General features: G+C 41.4%; 1 protein-coding gene across 3 annotated transcripts in view; it reads right to left on the reverse strand.

Moving 5' to 3' along the window:
- Window positions 1-3,715: 3,715 nt before the first annotated feature.
- LOC135509554 (voltage-dependent calcium channel subunit alpha-2/delta-4-like) overlaps window positions 3,716-22,112 on the reverse strand; it is an 81,357-nt gene continuing 62,960 nt past the window's right edge. The window contains exons 25-36 of one of the 3 annotated variants that reach the window (XM_064930302.1): window positions 20,798-20,859; window positions 20,490-20,504; window positions 20,173-20,217; window positions 19,980-20,042; window positions 9,145-9,215; window positions 8,964-9,039; window positions 8,515-8,567; window positions 8,379-8,434; window positions 8,025-8,045; window positions 7,786-7,903; window positions 7,415-7,613; window positions 3,716-4,302 (exon numbers count right to left, since the gene is read on the reverse strand). In XM_064930302.1, coding sequence (XP_064786374.1) covers window positions 4,213-4,302; window positions 7,415-7,613; window positions 7,786-7,903; window positions 8,025-8,045; window positions 8,379-8,434; window positions 8,515-8,567; window positions 8,964-9,039; window positions 9,145-9,215; window positions 19,980-20,042; window positions 20,173-20,217; window positions 20,490-20,504; window positions 20,798-20,859 — 869 coding nt within the window. In that variant the 3' untranslated portion in view covers window positions 3,716-4,212. Of the gene's footprint in view, window positions 4,303-7,414; window positions 7,614-7,785; window positions 7,904-8,024; window positions 8,046-8,378; window positions 8,435-8,514; window positions 8,568-8,841; window positions 9,040-9,144; window positions 9,216-19,979; window positions 20,043-20,172; window positions 20,218-20,489; window positions 20,505-20,797; window positions 20,860-22,112 lie in introns of those variants that run through there. The other 2 variants (XM_064930303.1, XR_010450948.1) reach the window with 2 other exon arrangements.

Consider the following 22,112-nt stretch of genomic DNA (forward strand, 5'->3'; position numbering starts at 1 on the left):
CCCAGAACAACAGCAAAGGACCTTGTGAAGATGCTGGAGGAAACAGGTACAAAAGTGTTTTTATCCACAGTACAATGAGTCCTATATCGTAACCTGAAAGGCTGCTCAGCAAGGAAGAAGCCACTGCTCCAAACTGCCATAAAAAAAGCCACAAAGATCGTGGAGAAATATCCCCTGGTCTGATGAAAAACAAAATAGGACTGTTTGGCCATAATGACCATTGTTAAGTTTGGAGGAAAAAGGGGGAGGCTTGCAAGCCGGAGAACACCATCCCAACCGTGACGCACAGGGGTGGAAGCATCATGTTGTTAGGGGTGCTTTGCTGCAGGAGGGGCTGGTGCACTTCACAAAATAGATGGCAGCATGAGGAAGTGAATTTATGTGGATATATTGAAGCAACATCTCAAGACGTCAGGAAGTTAAAGCTTGGTAGCAAATGTGTCTTCCAAATGGACAATGACCCCAAGCATACTTCCAAAGTTGTTGCAAAATGGCTTAAGGACAACAAAGTCAAGGTATTGGAGTGGCCATCACAAAGCCCTGACCTCAATCCCATAGACAATTTGTGGGCAGAACTGAAAAAGCGTGTGCGAGCAAGGAGGCCTACAAACCTAACTCAGTTACACCAGCTCTGTTAGGAGAAATGGGCCAAAATTCACCCAATTTATTGTGGAAAGCTTGTGGAAGGCTACCCGAAACGTTTGACCCAAGTTAAGCAATTTAAAGGCAATGCTACCAAATACTAAATGAGTGTATGTAAACTTCTGACCCACTGGGAATGATGTGATGAAAGAAATAAAAGCTGAAATAAATCATTATCTCTACTATTATCCTGACATTTCACATTCCTAAAATGAAGTGTGATCCTATCTGACCTAAAATAGGGAATTTTTGTCAGGAATTGCGAAAAACTGAGTTAAAATTTATTTGGCTAAGGTGTATGTAAACTTCCGACTTCAACTGTAGCTAAAAGTGTAGAGCGTCTAGATCTTCATGTTCCAATCCCACATGACCCACCCCCCCTGTTAAAATATAGCATTACATTTATTGTGCTAGTGTGTTGAGAAGTGAAGTGCAGCCAACAGCAAAATGAAGATTAAGAACAAAGGAGCTACACCTTTCTTCAGCAAACACTGTTCTGGCCAAATAATCATATTGGCTATATTACATCGAAGTATACACCTAAATGTAACCCTACAACATTTCATAAGCATTTTTTTATAATCTACTTTGTCACATGGGTTACTTGACTCGATGACCTCGAATAAAACCTCGCCCCAAGGAGAATTCGAACTCACAGTGGTTGTTTGTCACTGTCTCTGGGCCTTAGTGGATCATGCCACCAATTAGTAATAGCAGGAAAGGGTAAAGTAGAGCTATTTGACATGGCCACAAGCTTCTTAATCTTTTATTTTACTGTACGAATATAAACTTACATGTTGTATAATCCTCATATGCCTTTATTGCTGTCAAATCACATTAATATGTGTGAAATGGAGAGGCAAATTTAGTCATATATGTCAACGTGCCTTTTGGATTTAGTATCTAGTAGGCTAGTTAAGGGTGCATCATACAATATTGTTGGGACACGACACTTTGCAGACCCAGTGGAACAAAAGTAAAACGAAATTGGAGGTTAAAAATATCCCTAATTTTAAGAAATTCCTTTGGCTGGTGGCTATAAAGTCTAAGATCTTTGATAGGCTGATGCAGAATTTGTTACAGAAGATAATCACTGTCAGCTGGTGAAGTAAGCATAGGGTTAAGGTGTGCCAGGGGACCAGCTACAATGTAGCATTTGTGTTGATTTGGCACTCCAGCGTCAATAGATTACCCATCCCCCAACACTGTCAACCAAGAGTCAAGACTAAACCAATTAACTTTGGTGGTGTGTGTGGTTTTGTTTTATTCTTAAAGATGTCGCACAAACCAGAAATATATGCAACAATATGTCCGTAAACTATATATTCACGATATTATGAATTAATTGTGGTTTATTTGGTAGCATTTCGTAGTGTGACGGATTTTACTAATTGCATTTAATACTGTACAAAGTTAGAGGTGCTCTATTTGATAGATTCCCCCGCTCTCCCTACCCCGGGCTTCCAGTGGGGAGACCTGAGATCAACCTACCCCGCCCCATCTCGTACTTCTGAGTGGGAGACCTTCCCAGGCAGTAGCCTGCTTAGCTCACAAACTAGAATCAGGGTGCCCACTCCGACAAGGTTATTTGACCCACAGTCCCACATGGTGACATGATATCATTGACGTGACGTGCAACTGAGCGATAGAAAACCAATTGCGCAAATGTCACCATTCCGAAATTGTTTGTGCTGGTGCCCCGTGCCGCCCCCGGCGGCTGTCCATGCCGCCTATACCTAAATCCGTCACTGCTTGTAATGATTTCACAGGGGAAGAATTTGGCAGAAGTGAGCCAATAACCACGAGCATAAGAATTTCAGGTCCCACCTACCGCCGTTGTGCCATTGAGCAAGGCGCATAACCCTTAACGCTGCTCTGTGGCTAACCCTCTGCTGCTCCCAGCTTTTGTGTGTGTGTGTTGTCTGGAGGGGTTGGGAATAAAATAAGACAGCAAAAAAGACACATTTCTGATTTACATTTGACAATAGGTCATTGTTGTTAAACAGTTTCCCACTTTCATAAACCTTCAAGCATACCAGTATCATGAACTACACTACATGACCAAAAGTATGTGGACACCTGCTCGTCGAACATCTCATTCCAAAATCATGGCCATTAATGTGGAGTTGGTGCCCTCTGAGGCTAACAGCCTCCACTCTTCTGGGAAGGCTTTCCACTAGATGTTGGAACATTGCTGCGGGCACCGATGTTGGGTGATTAGGCCTGATTCGCAGTCGCCGTTCCAATTCATCCCATAGGTGTTTGATGTTTGAACCATGAAAAATAGCCAAAGACCATAATTCCTCCTCTACCAAACTTTACAGTTGGCATTATGCATTCGGGCAGGTAGCGTTCTCCTGGAATCCACCAAACCCAGATTTGTCGACCAGATGGTGAAGCATGATTCATCACTCCAGAGAGCACGTTTCCACTGCTCCAGTGTCCAATGGCAGTGAGCTTTACACCACTCCAGCCAACGCTTAGCATTGCGCATGTTGATCTTAGGCTTGTGTGGCTGCCTGGCCATGGACACCCATTTTCACGAAACTCAGTTCTTGTGCTGAAGTTGCTTCCAGAGGCAGTTTAGAACTTGATAGTGAGTGCTGCAACTGACAAGGACAGACAACTTTTACGTGCTACGCACTCCGGCACTCGGTGATCCCATTCTGAGCTTGAGTGGCCTACCACTTTACGGCTGGGTTTTCATTGCTCCTAGACGTTTCCACTTCACAATAACAGCACTTACAGTTGACTGGGGCAGCTCTAGCAGGGCAAAAAATTTGACGAACTGACTCGTTTGGAAGGTGGCATCCTATGATGGTGCCATGTTGAAAGTGACAGGAGCTCTTCAGTATCGGCCATTCTACTGTCAATGTTTGTCTATGGAGATTGCATGGCTGTGTGCCCAATTTTATACACCCGTCAGCAACGGTTGTGGTTGAAAGAGCGGCAGCTACTAATTTGAAAGGGTGTCCACATACTTTTTATATGTAGTGTCTACGAGACTAGCCTCTGACTTAGTTCTGATGGTAAGGGAATGGTCACCAGCATGTTCCCGGTCTAAACACGAATGTAATGACATACATTATTTATTGCAAATGTTCATCAAGTATACCACAAAAATATGAATATTCCTATTTCATAGCACACAGTTTTGGTACAGTAGTTCATTTCAACATAAAAAATAGTTTTAATACAATACAGCTTAATGTTACTGTGTATAAAAATCAGATGGATCCAGCAGAGGGCAGGGTTCGTCCTACCATATCAGTGTCTCCATGAAAATAACAGTCTCTCATTGCTTCGCATGTCCACAAGTTCATATCCCATGGCTCATGCAAAAGAGTCCCAAGCAAAGAAATGTGGCTTTTGTTTGGACTGTTGAGTCTCTTTCTCTCTCATTGTGGGAAAAGGAGTCTTACTAGAAAATAGCCCTCGCTCCAGAATTGACTTTAACTACTGTATTGGTAGGTCCTTTATGTAGTTAAAAGGTCTTTTATAAAATAATAAAATATACAAAAAGGAAATGTGAACGGCCATAAGAGAGGTGGAGCCTTGTTATGTCCATCTTCAGAGGGCCAATGAAGTGGCCAGAGAAGTCAAGAAGACGGCCAACGATAGGCTGATCTCTGAAGCTCCTCCACAGTCCTTGGCATTTTCCTACAATCAGCAAGAAGATAGAAACATTTCAAAATGAATTGCTAAAATACAATTTAAAAAAACACTTGCTAGTTAGTATGTTTTGTCTGTGTAGGGGAAGCCTTTTGTTGGGCTGTGCAGACCATTTTTATATTGGCTATTTGTGTAACTCTTTGAATAGTCATGTGTATGGTTCTTCATTACAATGTTAGAACCAGAGGGCTCTTCATTACACTGTAAAGAGACCTGGCTACTGGTTGCAGTGAAAATACGGTAAATATACAAAAATAAACTTATTTTTAGAGATGGATGAAGGTACACTACATGATAAAAAGTATGTGGACATCTCATTCCAAAATCATGGGCATTAATATGGAGTTGGTCCCCCCTTTTTCTGCTATAATAAATAGCCTCCACTCTTCTGTGAAGGCTTTCCACTAGATTTTGGAACGTTGATGCGGAGACTTGACGTCAATGGGGTTGAGGTCAGGACTCTATACAGGCCAGTCAAGTTCTTCCACACCGATCTCAACAAGCCATTTGTGTATAGACCTCGCTTTGTGCATGGCGGCGTTGTCATGCTGTATCAGGAAAGGGCCTTCCCCAAACTGCCACAAAGTTGAAAGCACAGAATCACCTAGAATGTTATTGTATGCTGTAGGTTAAGATTTCCCTTCACTAGAACTAAGGGGCATAGCCCGAACCATTATTCCTCCTCCACCAAACTTTACAGTTGGCACTATGAATTCGGGCAGGTAGCGTTCCCCTGGCATCCGCCAAACCCAGATTCATCTGTCAGACTGCCAGATGGTGAAGCGTGATTCATCACTCCAGAGAATGTGTTTCTACTGCCCCAGAGTCCAATGGCAGTGAGCTTTACACCACTGCTGCCAAAAGCTTGGCATGGCCCATGGAAACCCATTTCCTGAAACTCCCGACAAACATTTATTGTGCAGACGTTGTTTCCAGGGGCAGTTTGGAACTCAGTAGTGAATGTTGTAACCGAGGACAGACAATTTTTACACTCTTCAGCACTCAGCCGTCCCGTTCTGTGAGCTTGTGTGGCCTACCACTTGGCTGCTGAGTCGTTGTTGCTCCTAGACGCTTCCACTTCACAATAAAACAGCACTTACAGTTGAATGGGGCAGCTCTAGCAGGGCAGAAATGTGACAAACTGACTTGTTGGAAAGGTGGCACCCTATGATGGTGCCACCTTGAAAGTCACTGAGCTCTTCAGTAAGGCCATTCTACACTTTCAACATTTTGTTGGCCCCATGTAGAACCCTTTGATTTTTAGGTGGGTTCTTTGTTTTGTCCCTGTAAGGGAACCAATTCGGGTCCAACGTAGAACCCTCTCATGAAGAACCCTCTGGTTCCATGGTTCTGTTATCTGCCCCTATGGGGGAATCCTTTTGAGTGCCATGTATAACCCTTTGATTTGTCCCTGTAGGGGAACCCTTTTGAGTTCCATATAGAAACATATCAAGAGGAACCCTCTGGTTCCAGGTAGAACCAATGACAGGTTCTGTAGTTCTACTTATAGGATACTTCAGATGAGCTTATGGCACACACTGTTAGGTACTTGCAAAATCTAGTAGAAAACATAATTTATATTCAATGTAAGGTACAATCACTTTGTAATGTAGGTGGGGGCCATGTGCTGACAGGGGCTCGTTAGCATATTTGGGGGCATAGTCTAAAATATGTTGTATTTGTACCAGCCTTTAGTGGACCAGTTTAAAGGTGCAATGGTGCTGTTTTTAATCGCAATTTAAAATGATTTATGGGTAACAATTAAGTACCATTCTGTGTTTTTAATTCAAACGGTCAAAAAGTAACATAAATTGCTTTCCTAGCTATGTGCAATTTCTCAAGCAAGAATTTTGCTTGGACTTTCTGGGAATGGTCTGGAAGAGGGGCCTACTTGGAGGAGCCTAATGGGAGGGATGTGTAACCTGAAAACTAGCTATATTTGACAGAGTGGAGGGCAAACTCTCTTTGCTATTGGTCTATTAACTTAAACCTTTTAACAAAAACCCCACCCAGCCAAACAAGCTGAAATTTCAGGCGGTCTTTTCAAACAGCTCTTACACTAAAAGTGCATTATCATAACAATTATTTCAACCTCATAGTGTGGAAATATATATAAAACACAGGTTAATTATGTTTTTACAGCACTGCCCCTTTAAGTGATTTTATCTTGTGTTGATGAAGGTTGAGCACCTAATTTGTCCACTCCCAGTTCTACAGACTTTGTAAGAGGTTTTGAAAATCAAGAGTTGCACTGTTAAGAGGTTACTGTGCATTTTGCAGTAAGTTAATGGCAGTTTGTCAACAGGAAGTTCATGTTTATTTTCAATAATATACTCTCAACTTGCTGCACGCAGTTATTGTAAAATTGACAGTTACTGTGGCTGATCTCGGTCATGCTCACTGACCTGATGGTGTGGCAGCAAGGTCCGTTTTCTGTCAACCAAGGCTGAGTCCCAAGTGTACTCATCACTAATAATCTTAGGAGTTGTCAACTAATGTTAAGCTATATCTTGTAATCAGAAAAGTTTACATTAGCTTACCTACAGCTGGATGCCAGTTAGGGACTGCAAAATGCACAGCAACTTCCAGGCAACTAACTGCTATTAAGTTACTGTGAAATGCATAGTAACGTTTTGACACTGCAACTCTTTACTGTCACATTCCTCTTACATAGGTCACAGAACTGACAGTATTAATGGAGGTGCTCAAACTTTGTCAACATACCCATCAACCACTTAAACTGGTACAACCCTTCAGTAAGTTGTCGTTGTTTACCGTACTTTCAGTGCAAAATGTTTCCTGTAGTGTACTGTCAAATCTTCACAACCATCACAGCAGTAAAGAACCTTTCCTGATATGTGTAGAAAATAAATGTGCCTATCACCCTTACCCCTGACAAAGAACCCCTCAAGACCTTTTGAGCATACTGCTTTATATTGATTGACACAATCTACTTGGACGATGCATCTCTGTGAATTTCATACCATTTCAAAATGTAACAAACACCCTATTTTAATTTCAACATGCCTGCTATGCTAACCTTGTAGTCAAGGACAGTAAACAACTCAATATTACACAATGAGGAGGAGAGAGGGCTGACCTTAGGATGATAGGCGTGACAGGAGTTTGGGCGCCGGCGGACTTTCTGAGATTTCATCCTGTTACACTTGACTGATGCGTTGTATTTGACCTCCTTGGGCTCCAGGGTGATGGAGGAGTACTGGCGGGAGCAGTCACAGTCCGCCTGGACCACCATCAACACCAGGTTACTTTCAGGAACCGCCTGCACCACAAACATCCTGGAACACAACACATTCCGTTAACCTTACATTCCGGAACACAAGTTCAGTTAAACAAGATTCAGTTCCATTCGGGTATATAAAAGACTCAGTTCAGATAATTGCAGGTAGGTATCATGGCCATAAGAGGGCGCCACCACAGTGGAGTTGATTGTCTGGTGGAGGTTCTTACTTCTGACAACGGCCACATTTGATGAGGCTGTTGGTTTCTCTGATGGAGGAATCGTACACGAAGCCAGGATACTCTGTGTCACACGGCTGCAGCGCGTCAACCTTCTTGGCTTTATGGGCTAATGAGGATAAAGTCAGCATTAATGTAATTTTTGTTTGTTTCAAAGAAATGCATACACACACACACCCTCACATACAGTACGTACACCCGCCCACATCAACAGGCACCCGTCTACTCACATGTATGGTAGCCAGCCTTGGCTGTGTTTTGGGAATCACAGTGGAGAGGAGATGGATGGTGCACCGTTCACGATGGACCACAGACAGATGAACATGGCAATGGGAGCGGCATACAGTCAAATGATGACCATGGGTGAGAAAATGGGACGGGAGACAGCATTTGGATGAGAGACAATGACATGTGAATGAGACAAAGACATTCAGACATGGTATGAAAACTGCAGGATGATTCAGCAAGGGAATATGAAAGCACAAACATGTATTCATTTGAAAGTGACTCTCCCGTCACTGGTATGCATGCAAACATCCTCTTTGCGATGGTCTTTGTCACAAAGTATTAAGAGCGTGACTTACCATCTACAATGTAATCCGAGTGCCACAACCCACAGAAGTTGAACTCCATTAAGAACCTGTAAAGAAGTAGTTGTTGGGTTTTTTAAAACTATGAATTTCTCCCAAAATCAGCCCAAAATGTACATCTCATACTTACATCAACATGTGAGAAAAGAACCATTTGATCACTGCCGCAAGGCCGTAGAAAGGCTATAGGAAGGAGAGATGGAGATACAGAGAGAGAGAGAACGACAGAGAGAAAACTACAGGTAAGTCAGGTGAAAGAGAGCAAGAAGAGAGCATCTGCTAAGTTACAATATTATTCAATCAGCAGATGAGAGTTTATAATGACTTGCATCATAAGCCATTAGTAGAGCATTTAGAATGAATGTTCATGATTTGCTGGATTTTTGTTAATCGTTATAACTATATTTATTATTGTCAGTGAGCAATTGATTCAAGATCAGTAAATAAAGTCACCTACTGTATATGTGCTCCTAACAATTGAATGGGTAAACGCATCCAATGTTTCGACTTGTAGTGCCTTCTTCGTGGTTGAGGAATTGATAAAGCAATTGAAAAACATGCTTATATGGCTTGACTTACACTGAGCAGAGGCCGAGCACTACTGGAATGACTGTGTCCTGATCTACACATACCCTGGTAGTCATACAGCGACACCCTGTTGCACAAACACACAACAATTAGGTAGTTAGGGGTTACATAACATTGCGCAATAGGTTCAATCAATGGTATAATATGTCAAACATAATGTAGCTGCTCTTACTGCTTGAACATGCCTGACGTGATCAACGCTGTCATCACAGACCCATCCACTTCCCCAAAGAAACGTCCGACCTGTAGTGACGACGACAATATCTAAGATCTAAGTCACCCCAGAGCTTAATCATTACGCAAAGATACATCACCTCAGAGTCAGAGAGATGGAGTCCGAGGGAGATTCTGTTACACCAAAAAGGCATTCTGTATCTTACTTTATGGAAGCTGCCCTGTTAGTAAGCAGTCACATTAAGCTGTTAGCAAGCACTTTCACATGTTTTATGGTCAGCATGACCCAACGTGAACATCAACTATTGGATCCTAGTGGCTTAAAGGCCCATTGCAGTCAACGTGATTTTCCTCCGTTTTATATATATAATATAAATATATCCACACTATGAGGTTGGAATAATACGGTGAAATTGTGAGAATTATGATAATGCATTTTCAGTGTAAGAGCTGTTTGAAAGCATCGCCCGAAATTTCAGCTAGTTTTGGTGGGAGGAGTTTTGGCCTGCCTGGTGACATCACCAGTAGGTGAATTAGTTAGACCAATAAGAAAGAGAGTTCCAAACCTCTATGTCAATAACAGCTGGTTTTCAGTTTTCCCCACCCCACTCCTAGCAAAATTCTTGCTTGAGAAATTGCTCTTTGATAAGAAGCTGTTTCGTTTCTTTTTGACCATTTTAATTCAAAACAATCACTGTAAGGATAAATTATTTGAAATTTAGATTTTTTTTAAATGGCTGCAATTGGACCCAAAACCACTCATTCCTTTAATTTACAGTTTTAAAAATAACACAAATGTGAGAACAATATTTTTTGCAAAAAACAAATGTTTCATTTTGGCTTTAAATTATGGTTGTTAGCAACATGGAAAATTGTGGAAATCTGATGCAGCTCAAGTCAACAAAATCCACAATGCAATGCTGTCTCTATGGGCTGGTAGCCTAGCTAGCTAGTAAACTTAGCTACACACAGTAATACCAAAGACAATATCAGCATGGAACGTAGCTAGTTAGCTGTAAAATCACCCAAAAAACTGTACTATTAATTTAGGAGTCTATAATCTCACCATGTTCAACCTGCAGGTCGATGTGCCGCACAGAGTGGGGTCTAATGTTCTCAACGGGAGATATACTTTTGAGGAGATGGGAAAACGTTGCCCACAGTACGTCAATGGACAGCGCTGTGAATTCTGGGCAATTTAGGGACAAGATGCGCTCCTCTTCAAGGAGTGAATGGGAGTCTATTGGGCGCTAGCTGCTCAAAAAAAACATTAGCATGAATTCCGTCAACAAGAAGTAAAACATTACAAATATTTTCCGAGACGTGAGATAATTCACTTGCTATCTGTAGTTTCGTATAACATTGGAATCGTGACATTAAGTCGTTTGGAGAGAAAAAAATAAGCATGTTTCACGACATGTGCACTGACTTTGAGACGATTATAGCTTAGCAGCCGCGTGACGCAGCATGACAAGGTGAACGTAATTGGTCGACAGTCTGCTGGGTGAGGCATTATAAGTTCCTTCATTCATTTGATTTCTATCTTCTTTCTATAATATCTCTGGCCACAGCACCTGCAATGCATTCACCTTGGACTAAAGAGGCAGACAATTGGAAAAATGTGCTAGACCCTCCGTTAAATTACACATTTCTTGAGATAGGACTATCAAACATATGATCAATGGCTCATTTGGGAGAAGACATCCTCCAGAGTTTTGATATCGGACATATATGAGAGACATTTTCACAATCTAAAAGTCGTATTGCTATTAACTTCCAGTGTAGTGAGAGGGACTTTATCACGGTGCTACATCATACCGGCCGAATTTCTGCCTGCTTAAACCCAATAACTCAGATACTCATGAAAACATGAAATAACCCAGGGAATCCATAGAACATCACTCAGAGATGCGCGAAAACGACATAACACTCAAAATGGGTAAACTTTCCTTTCAGTTATCTCCATCTTGTATTCTGTACCTCTCCTATATGTATTCACTGGTCACTATCATGTACTGCATGTTCATGTCACGTTAGAGTACTATCGTCTGTGAATGAGTGTCACTGCTTATTCAATATGACAGAGAGAGGCAAACCTGAAGTACAGTATACACTTCCCTCTGTCTTTCTTGTCTTACCGTAGCACATCTCTGTTCCCCTGAATTATTCAAGGCCACTTTGTTTTAGCAACACTGTCCAAGTTTACAAGTCATCCTCACTCCTCCTCCTCTTTCTCTCCAACTGCGGCTGACACTTTATTTCAATCACAGGGAGAAGAGGAAAATCATTTCCCAGTGGCTTTTTAAGCGATTCAGTGTTTGCTGAGTGTGTGTGTGTGTGTTTGCCGAGCGTGAACTTTGGTCACCGAGGCCAGAGAACTCTGGAACATGACGCTCTATTTACCTGTCAGAAATGCTTTGAAATAAAACTGCAACAACGTTTCGGTGGGAAGCTTTGTAAACAACGCATCCATCAAATTATGGGAATCCAATGCAGTTCCAAAGCAGTGTCCTTGATCAAATCTAATACAGACATACTACATGTTGTGTAGTCAGCATCTAGACTTTTGTTTCCGCTTAGTCATAGTCTAGTAAAATAAAAATACATGTATTATTGTCACATTCACCGGATAGGTGCAGTGAAACGTGTTGTTTTACAGGGTCAGCCATAGTTGTACGGCACCCCTGGAGCAAATGAAGGTTAAGTGCCTTGCTCAAGGCACATCAGCAGGTATTTGAATCAGCGACCTTTCGGTTACTGGCCCAACGCTCTAACATCTAGTCTAGCGGCTGCCGTATACTGATATACTATCTCGATTAAGAAAGCTAAATCAAGCTCCATCTTGGAATCTGCTGGTGATCCTTCTAAATTTTAGAAAATAGTATTTGCATTGAGGTGTACAAATTCCTCTTCTTCCCTGCAGTTCTTTCTAACTCTGGTATCATGACTGAGAAGAATGGGATAAGTGATGCTTTTAATCAGAATTTTATCTCAGCAGGCTTTTTATTTGAAAGAAGCAGTGGTTTAATTGATGCTGGGCAGTCAATCGACTGCTCTTCTCTCTGCAAGCCTCTAGCTGACTTGACGGTTAACCCATCAACTTCTAGTGAATCTTTGTTTTCATTTCAACAATTTGCTATCTGTGATGTGTTAGATGCCTTGCTTAAGACTGAGGTATAAAAATCCACTGGGCTTATATGCATGATCCATTTTTGCTGCAGCTCTCTGCCTCCCTAAATGCTGAATCATTAACCCATATTTTTTACCTGACGCTTATATCTGGTGCTATCCCTAAGGTTTGGAACGCGGCCCATGTACCCCCCCCTTCACAAAGGTCGCAGCCCTTGTGACCAAAGTAATTATTGCCCTATTTCTAAACTTTCTTGCCAAGCTAAAATATTAGAATCCTTGATTAATTATCAGCTAAGATCTTTATATTTGAAATGTATTCTACGTAAATGTACATCAGTCGGGTTTTAGACCAGGTCATAGCACTCTCTTTGCTGCATCCATAGTTATAAATTATGTGGTTAACTGTATAGATAAAAGGCAACATTGTGCTGCCCTCTTCATTGACCTTTCAAAGGCTTTCGATACTGTTGATCACTCAGGCTTTCCTCAATTGGTCTCGACCAGGCTGCATGATTTAAAGTGTACTTGACAGATAAAACTCAATGTGTAACGACAGATGGTGTTAAATCAGGTTTCCTGGATATTACAAAAGGTGTCCCGCAGGAGTCGATTCTGGGTCCTGTACTTTGTACTGTTTACATTAACAATGATGACGATGATATTGTTGTGTATGCTATTGCCCCCACGGTTGACCAGGCTCTATCTGAACTGTGCTTTTATGGTATAACAGAAAAATCTTATTGACCTGAAATTAGTATTGAATGAAGGTAAAACTAAGTATATGTTGTTCTCTAGAACGCATAAAAATAACTGATGATTTAAGCATACAGTACATTTGAAAAATATTCAGACCCTATCAGTTTTTCAACATTTTGTTATTTTTTTGTATTTTCTACATTGTAGAATAATAGTGAAGACATCAAAACTATGAACTAACACATATATAATCATGTAGTAACCAAAAAAGTGTTAAACAAATCAAAACACATTTTATATTTGAGATTCTTAAAAGTAGCCACCCTCTGCCTTGACGACAGCTTAGAACACTCTTGACATGTTCTCAACCAGCTTCACCTGGACTGCTTTTACAACAGTCTTGAAGGAGTTCCCACATATGCTGAGCGCTTGTTGGCTGTTTTTCCTTCACTCTGCAGTCCAACTCATCCCAAACCATCACAATTGGGTTGAGGTCGGGTGATTTGTAGAGGCCAGATCATCTGATGCAGCACTCCATCACTCTCCTTCTTGGTCAAATAGCCCTTACACAGCTTGGAGGTGTGTTGAAAAATTACCTAAATGATAGACCCACTAAGGGCAAACCAGATGGGATGGCGTATCGCTGCAGAATGCTGTGGTAGCCATGCTGGTTAAGTGTGACTTGAATTCCTAATTAATCACTGACGGTGTCACCAACAAAGCACCATCACACCTCCTCTTCCATGTTTCATAGTGGGAACCACACATGCAGAGATCATCCGTTCACCAACTCTGCGTCTCACAAAGACACAGCAGTTGGAACCAAAAATCTAAAATTTGGCCTCATCACACCAAAGAACAGATCTAATGTCCATAGCTCATGTTTCTTGGCCCATGCAAGTCTCTTCTTCTTATTGGTGTCCTTTGGTAGTGGTTTCATTGCAGAAATGGACCATGAAGGCTTGACTCATGCAGTCTCCTCTGAACAGTTGATGTTGAGATGTGTCTGATACTTGAACTCTGAGAAGCATTTATTTAATTTACTCTGGGTCTTCCTTTCCTGTGACGGTCCTCATGAGAGCCAGTTTTATCACAGCGCTTGATGACTTTTGCGACTGCCCTTGAAGAAACTTTCAAAGTTCTTGAAATGTTCCATATTGACTGACCTCCATGTCTTAAAATAATGATGGACTGTCGTTTCTCTTTGGTTATTTGAGCTGTTCTTGCCATAATATGGACTTTACCAAATAAGGTAATCTTCTGTATACCACCCCTACTTTGTACACAATGGATTGGCTCAAAAGCTTAAGAAGGAAAGAAATTCCACAAATTATTCTACAATGTAGAAAATAGTGAAAAGAAAGAACCTAAAATGAGTAGGTGTGTCCAAACTTTGACTGGTACTGTATAAAAAAATCAAGTATTCAGACCCTTTGCTTTGAGACTTGAAATTGAGCTCAGGTGCATCCTGTTTCCATTGACCATCCTTGAAATGTTTCTACAACTTGATTGGAGTCCACCTGTGGTAAATTAAATTGATTGGACATGATTTGGAAAGGCACACAAATATCTATATAAGGTCCCACAGTTGACAATGTATGTCAGAGCAAAAACCATGCCATGAGGTCTAAGGAATTGTCCGTAGAGCTCCGAGACAGGATTGTGTCAAGGCACAGATCTGAGGAAGGGCACCAAAAATGTTCTCCAGCATTGAAGGTCCCAAGAACACAGTGGCCTCCATTGTTAAATGGAAGAGGTTTGGAACCTTCAAGACTCTTCCTGGAACTGAGCAATCGGGGGAGAAGGGCCTTGGTCAGGGAGTTGACCAAGTACCCGATGGCCACTTTTAAAGAGCGCCAGAGTTCCTCTGTGGAGATGGGAGAACCTTCCAGAAGGACAACCATCTCTGCAGCACTCCACCAATCAGGCTTTTATGGTAGAGTGGCCAGACAGAAGCCACTTCTCAGTAAAAGGCACATGACAGCCCGCTTGGTGTTTGCCAAAAGGCACCTGAAGGATTCTGAGTCCATGAGAAACAAGATTCACTGGTCTGATGAAACCAATAATGAACTCTTTAGCCTGAATGCCTAGTGTCATGTCTGGAGAAACCAGCAAAGCTCATCACCTGTCCAATGTCATCCCTATGGTGAAGCAAGTTGGTGGAAGCATTATGCTGTGGGGATGTTTTTCAGTGGAAAGGGACTGGGAGACGAGTCGGGGTTGAGGGAAAGATTAACAGAGCAATGAGAGATCCTTGATGAGCACTCAGGATCCCAGACTGGGGCCGAAAGTTCACCTTCCAACAGGACAATGACCCTAGGCACACAGCCAAGACAATGCAGGAGTGGTTTCAGGACACCTGTCTGAATGTTCTTGAGTGTCCCAGCCAGAGCCCGGACTTGAACCTGATCAAACATTCTGGAAAGATCTGAAAATAGTTGTGCAGCGATGCTCCCCATCCAACCTGACAGAGCTTGAGGAGATCTGCAGAGAAGAATGGGAGAAACTCCCTAAATACAGGTGTGCCAACCTTGAAGTGTCATACCCAAAGGAGACTCGAGGCTGTAATTGCTGCCAAAGGTGCTTCCACAACAAAGTACTGAGTAACAAAATGTGGAAAAAGTGAAGGGGTCTGAATACATTCCAAATGCACTGTATGTACTTTGGATGGTGTCCATATTGATCATGTCCCTGCTTACAAATATCTGGGCATTTGCATAATTGAAAAGCTCTTTTAAAAAGCATATACATTAGATAGTTAAGAAGCTGAGAATAGAAATAGGTCCTGCCTTTCGCTAAATAGTGGAATGCAGATTATTCAGTTGACGTTCCTATCGGCCCTGGACTACGGCGACATCATCTATATAAACGCAGCTGCCACTTCATTAAAGCCATTAGATGCAGTGTATCCTAGTGCCTTTTATTTACGGGCGCCAGTTTGAACAATCATCACCGGATTCTCTCTTTGATGTCAATTAGGTTGCTTACATTGCTTTCATTTCTAAAGCCCTTTTACAAAAAGGCTCACTGTACATAACATCATTATTAAACTTTAGACATATGAGTTACCACACCCGGTCTCAGGTATAGTTAACTGCGGAAACTCCTTTGGTCTGTACTGAGTTACGTAAATCAGCGTTTAGTTTTCTAGCACCTTATTTGTGATGTTGTGGTGCCTCTGGGGCGATTCAGAAAGATGATTGAGGACCTTATTGCTGATGAATGTGTTTGTTTTTTATGACTGTTTTTCTTTTTGCTTGCATTTTGTAGTTGTATTTTCTGTAATTTAGGGCTCATCTATAAAATAGACTTTGGTCTCAGTATGTCTCCCTGATAAAATAAAGGTTAAATAAAATTGGTACCTTTGTCACGCCCTGGTCGAAATATATTATGTTTATTCTTCATTTATTCGGTCAGGCCAGGGTGTGACATGGGTTATTGTGGTGTGTTTTTGTCTTGGGGTTTTGTGGGATGTCTAGTGTTAGTCTATGGCTGCCTGAGGCGGTTCTTAATCAGAGTCAGGTGATTATCGTTGTCTCTGATTGGGAACCATATTTAGGCAGCCATATTCTTTGTGTGTTTCATGGGTGATTGTCCTTAGTGTCCTTGTTCCTGGCTCTATGTTAGTTTACACTAGTATAGGCTGTTTCGGTTTTCGTTACGTTCTTTTGTTTTGTAGTATTTGTATTGATTCGTGTTTTACGTTTTTTTTCATTAAACATGGATCGCAATCTACACGCTGCATTTTGGTCCGACTCTCCTTCACCGCATGAAAACCGTTACAACCTTGGTACATTTGAAAGAAGTTATGTATGACCCATTTCTTGAAGTCATCACGGCTTCCATATCTCCGATGATTAAATATTTAGAGCTCTGCCTCAGCCCAATCCCTCTCTCGGAATAAAAAGGGAGGGATACTTTGTGTTTCCACAAAACTTCATCAAAGTCCTAACCTCAGCAAAATGTTACGGGGTAGCACTAAATCATACTGTCTGCTTACTAAGGTTTGCTTTAGTGCCTTACTGAGACATAAACATATGCAATTAAAAGGGAAAATGTAAATACTTCATCCTTGGTTTGGCCTGAGTAGGCTTAATGTTAGTGAATGTTTTATTTCAACGGGGACTGGCAGAGATTGCAGCAAGAATACTTTTATGAGTAGATCAGCTTTAAAGTTGAGCTGACAGCTGTTTTGCACTGATTCACTATGGCTGTAGTCATCAATCTAGCAAGAGGGCAATATTTTATTAATGGAGTAGTGCTTCCCCCCCCCTAGAAAGCTATGACCTTTGACTTTCACTTTGAATTGTTCATTTATGTCTGAGAAAAAAAATACTTTTCAACACATATGATGTAGTATATAATAAAACATACAAATATGATGATAAAATAAATATAAATAGTGAATGAATAAGCCTTTTCATACTTTATTATATGTCCGTATATAGTTATAATCTGTTTTAGGCGCATCTTATCCAAAACATTTCACATTCTTTATTACTTTACCAAACGTATCATGACATTAGTGATAAATGTTAAATGACATTAGTGATAAATGTTAGATTTCTAAATCAACATTTAAATGTGCAATTTAAACAGTGTGTGTCCCTCCTATTGAGAAGGGCTATGTAAAGGGCTCGCTTTTGTCATTCTGAGCATATGCAATGCGTTTGCCTCTGGCGTTAAAAAAAATGTGCGACTTCCACACAAAATTATTACTTTACTTATTTTAGGAAGAGTGTAGGTCGCATTATTTATAGTAGAGCTATGGAAGTTGTGTATTTAGATCTACCTATTCGAGACATATCCCAGCGATTGCTTAGCCATGTCTGTGCCATGAAGCAGTTGAGCTGGATAAATGTTTTTCTAAGGACCGCCCCTTCGCAGTGAAGTGACATAAATCGATGTAATAATGCAGCAGACCACCAGAGGGGGGCAAATACAAGTTTATTTGACAGAGGACCTTTCCATGGTCTTAGGAAGGTCTGGATTTCTGTCTTCTGACATATAAAACGGTTGGAAATCAATAAAATATATGTTTAAGTAATTCTAGTGCCAGATTTTGGGGACTGTCAGCTTAAGATGTTTTAATATTGCAGATTGATTGTAGGTTCTATCAACTTAATTGTTTGCATCAATTCTAATCCCCCTTATTAATGTTTTTTCTATATATATTTCCCCCCCTACCCTACTATCCCTATCCTACAATTCCTAAATAATTATACTTTTCTCCTTCATTTCCTCCTTCAAGTGCAGGATTTTCACCCACAGTGGCCAATCCATTATTGATTCTGATTTTAACTCCAACCCTCCGATGTCCACAGATTAACTAATCTTTCCCAGGTATAATGCCCTTTTGCTATTTCCTTTTGCAACACATCCCTCCATTTTACTATGATACCTTCCATCTGAACCCTGATATTATGACATAATAACCCCCCCCCCACACACACACACACATACACACACCTTTTGGCCTCAGAACATCCTCAATTTGTCAGGGCATGGACTCTACAAGGTGTTGAAAGGGTTCCACAGAGATGTTGACCCATGTTGACTCCAATACTTCCCACAGTTGTGTCAAGTTGGCTGGATGCCCTTTGTGTGGTGGACCATTCTTGATACACATTGAAAATGGTTGAGCGTGAAAACCCAGCAGCATTGCAGTTCTTGACACAAACCGGTACGCCTGGCACCTACTACTGTTCAAAGGCACTGACGTGTTTTGTCTTGCCCATTCACCCTCTGAATGGCACACGTACACAATCATTGTCTCAATTGTCTCAAGGCTTAAAAATCCTTCTTTAACCCGTCTCCTCCCCTCCATCTATACGGATTAAAATGGATTTAACAAGTGACATCAATAAGGGATCATATCCTTCACCTGGATTCACCTGGTCAGTGTATGTCCTCTTCTTAATGTTTGGTACACTCAGTCTATTGAACATTATTTTTGTAGCAAGTGTTTTTCTATAATAGCTTAAATTGAACCAAACATATTCAAGTGTCAAGTGTTGTTTTAAATGTCAATTCATAGACCCGATGCCAAGGTATTGGGACATTAAAAAAACTCTTCACAACTGACCTGAATTTGAGGAATTCATATACAGGAGGACCTGCTTTGGGTAAACAAGATGTGGTGTGTGTGTGCATTTGTGTGTGTTCAGCCTATGTGTTTGTGTGTGTGTTTGTGCACTCTCCTCCAGCCCGCGCTCCTCCTCAACCCAAAATGTCTCGCTATTACAAGTGGTAAGAGGACATGGTCAATCGAACAAAGACAAAATACCTCCCACGAATGAGTCTCCGGTAGCCTACGTGACCTATGCCGTGACAGGCTATAGGGGTCAAGATCCAGATCCATATAGGGCGAGCCTCATCCAGTCAAGGCCTCTTTACAGTGAAGTCAAGTGATGAGGTGGTGCAGGCCGTTTGGTGCCTTTAGCCCCAGTTAGTCAGTCTCTGCTAATGCGTCTAAGAGGGATTAGGACCCTAAGTGTTCTCAAATCCTATGAGCGCTCCAGATGTTGTTTTGGCCTGCTACCTACTTTCTGCAACGCAATGTGCCTCTCTCTCTCTCTTTCTCTCTCTCTCCCTCTCTCTCGATCGCTCGCGATTGCTCTCTCGCGATTGCTCTCTCGATCTCTCCCCCTCTCTCTTTCTTGTTGCTAAGGAGCTACCAGCACTGAACACGCCCCTTAGGAAGAGTGTTAAGATGCAATCACCTGACCTTATGTGTATTTACATGGTCAAGCCGACCAGATCGTGATTATATAAATTATCCCTCCCCTGATCTGCTGATCCCTGATCTGCTGATCTGCTTATCAAAAGGTTAAACATGTTATTATGTTGCAATCGTTATATAACAAACCACATATGATGTACTATAGTACAGTTGAGGGGTTACTTTAGAATTTTCAACTGGTGTATGATGGTGGTGTTAGGATGGCCGTATGGATTGGTTTATTATGTTCGGGTCACTGGGTGGTCATGATGTCGGCCACTTACCTCTGACCTCTCTTTCGAGACTATGATGAAACCGTTGCTGTCCACAAGGAAACAGTTGACATCCTGGAGGAAAAGAAGACAGCACATTAAATGAAGCATCATTAGCATTTATACAATAATATTTGAACATCATTGTCATTCATGAATTGAATCGTAACTGACCCCAAACCTGTAGAATAGGCTCAGTACTCACAATGCTTTGACAGGTGAGAGGGCAGACACCTTCCACTTCAGTACACTGGAGAGAGAAAGAGACAGAGATGAGAGAGAGGATAAAGGTCAAGGTCGTGAGTCAGAAGGTCGACCACCCCTTAGATACAGATTAATCATGTGACTGGCTGACAGCAGAGAGAGAGACCTATATGTGGATTTGGAACACACAACCGTAACAACAACACAAACATGGCTGGCTCTCTAGCCGAGTCAATAGGGTGTGATAACCTCTTCATAATCAGAGAGAGGAGTTAATGTACTGTATCAACAGAAAGTGAAAGGTCACTGTTTACTTACGTCTGTGTCATTGGGCTGTGAGTGGAGGTGAGAGGCAGAGGAGGAGAAAGACAGAGAGATGATCAAATATTAGCACTTAGCAGATTATCCAAAATGTAGTGCACACATTTTGGTATGTGTATGTGATCCCTGCGGGAACTGATCCTGTGACCTTGATGTTGCCATGCTCTTACCAACTGAGCCAGAGATGGATTTGTGTCAGTAGTCTGATATATCAATGGAGAGCTGAGTGTGTGTATGTGTGTGTCTGTGTACGTTTGTGTGTGTCTGAATGTTTGTGTGTGTGTGTGTGTGTGTTGCTCCCTTACCTGAAAGGTAATGGCCCATAGCCTCTTCTCCAGCATTTCCAAGGACATCTGCACCCCGATGGCTAAAAATAGACCACAAGCACGCACACACACACACACTCAGGTCAGTTGAGAGAGGAAAACATGGACTCTGCAAAAACCCTTAACCCTAAATTTACTGTGACCATCTGTGAAACTATATTGAGAGGCTGGGTGGATGTGGGGTTGGGCATTACAGTGAGACAGGAAATCGATTAGGCCTTCAGTTCACCTCTATGCAGTTTGCCCAGTTAGCACCAGACTGCTGCTGTTTGCATGCAAATGGTCACTGTGTAAACACTGATGAGGTAGTGTGAGGCGTGTGGTACAAGTAAATCTTGTCTGGGTGGGGTGAGACTATGCAAATATCTGCCATGCTTTCATGGTATCCTGTTGTTGTTGATACCTCTGCAGTATTCTGTGTTGTGAGATACTAATGCTGGTAATACTTTATTTAACTGGCTGATTACTTGGAAGACTTGTTAAAATGGTTATCACCTATTGATTGCATAGTATGTCAGATGTCTTGCATAGTATGTCGGACGTTTTGCATAGTATGTCTGATGTTTGCATAGTATGTCCGATGTTTTGCATAGTATGTCTGATGTTGTGCATAGTATGTCTGATGTTGTGCATAGTATATCCGATGTTTTGCATAGTATGTCTGATGTTTTACATAGTATATCTGATGTTTTGCATAGTATGTCTGATGTTTTGCATAGTATGTCTGATGTTTTGCATAGTATGTCTGATGTTTTGCATAGTATGTCTGATGTTTTACATAGTATGTCAGATGTTTTGCATAGTATATCTGATGTTGTGCATAGTATGTCCGATGTTTTGCATAGTATGTCTGATGTTGTGCATAGTATATCTGATGTTTTGCATAGTATGTCTGATGTTGTGCATAGTATGTCTGATGTTGTACATCGTATATCCGATGTTTTGCATAGTATGTCTGATGTTGTGCATAGTATGTCTGATGTTTTACATCGTATATCACATGTTTTGCATAGTATGTCTGATGTTTTGCATAGTACAGTGCCTTGCGAAAGTATTCGGCCCCCTTGAACTTTGCGACCTTTTGCCACATTTCAGGCTTCAAACATAAAGATATAAAACTGTATTTTTTTGTGAAGAATCAACAACAAGTGGGACACAATCATGAAGTGGAACGACATTTATTGGATATTGCAGGTGCATTTATACGGAGACTTGATTACACACAGGTGGATTGTATTTATCATCATTAGTCATTTAGGTCAACATTGGATCATTCAGAGATCCTCACTGAACT

The sequence above is a fragment of the Oncorhynchus masou genome, chromosome 22, assembly GCF_036934945.1.
Source record: "Oncorhynchus masou masou isolate Uvic2021 chromosome 22, UVic_Omas_1.1, whole genome shotgun sequence".
Classification (NCBI taxonomy): Eukaryota; Metazoa; Chordata; class Actinopteri; order Salmoniformes; family Salmonidae; genus Oncorhynchus; species Oncorhynchus masou.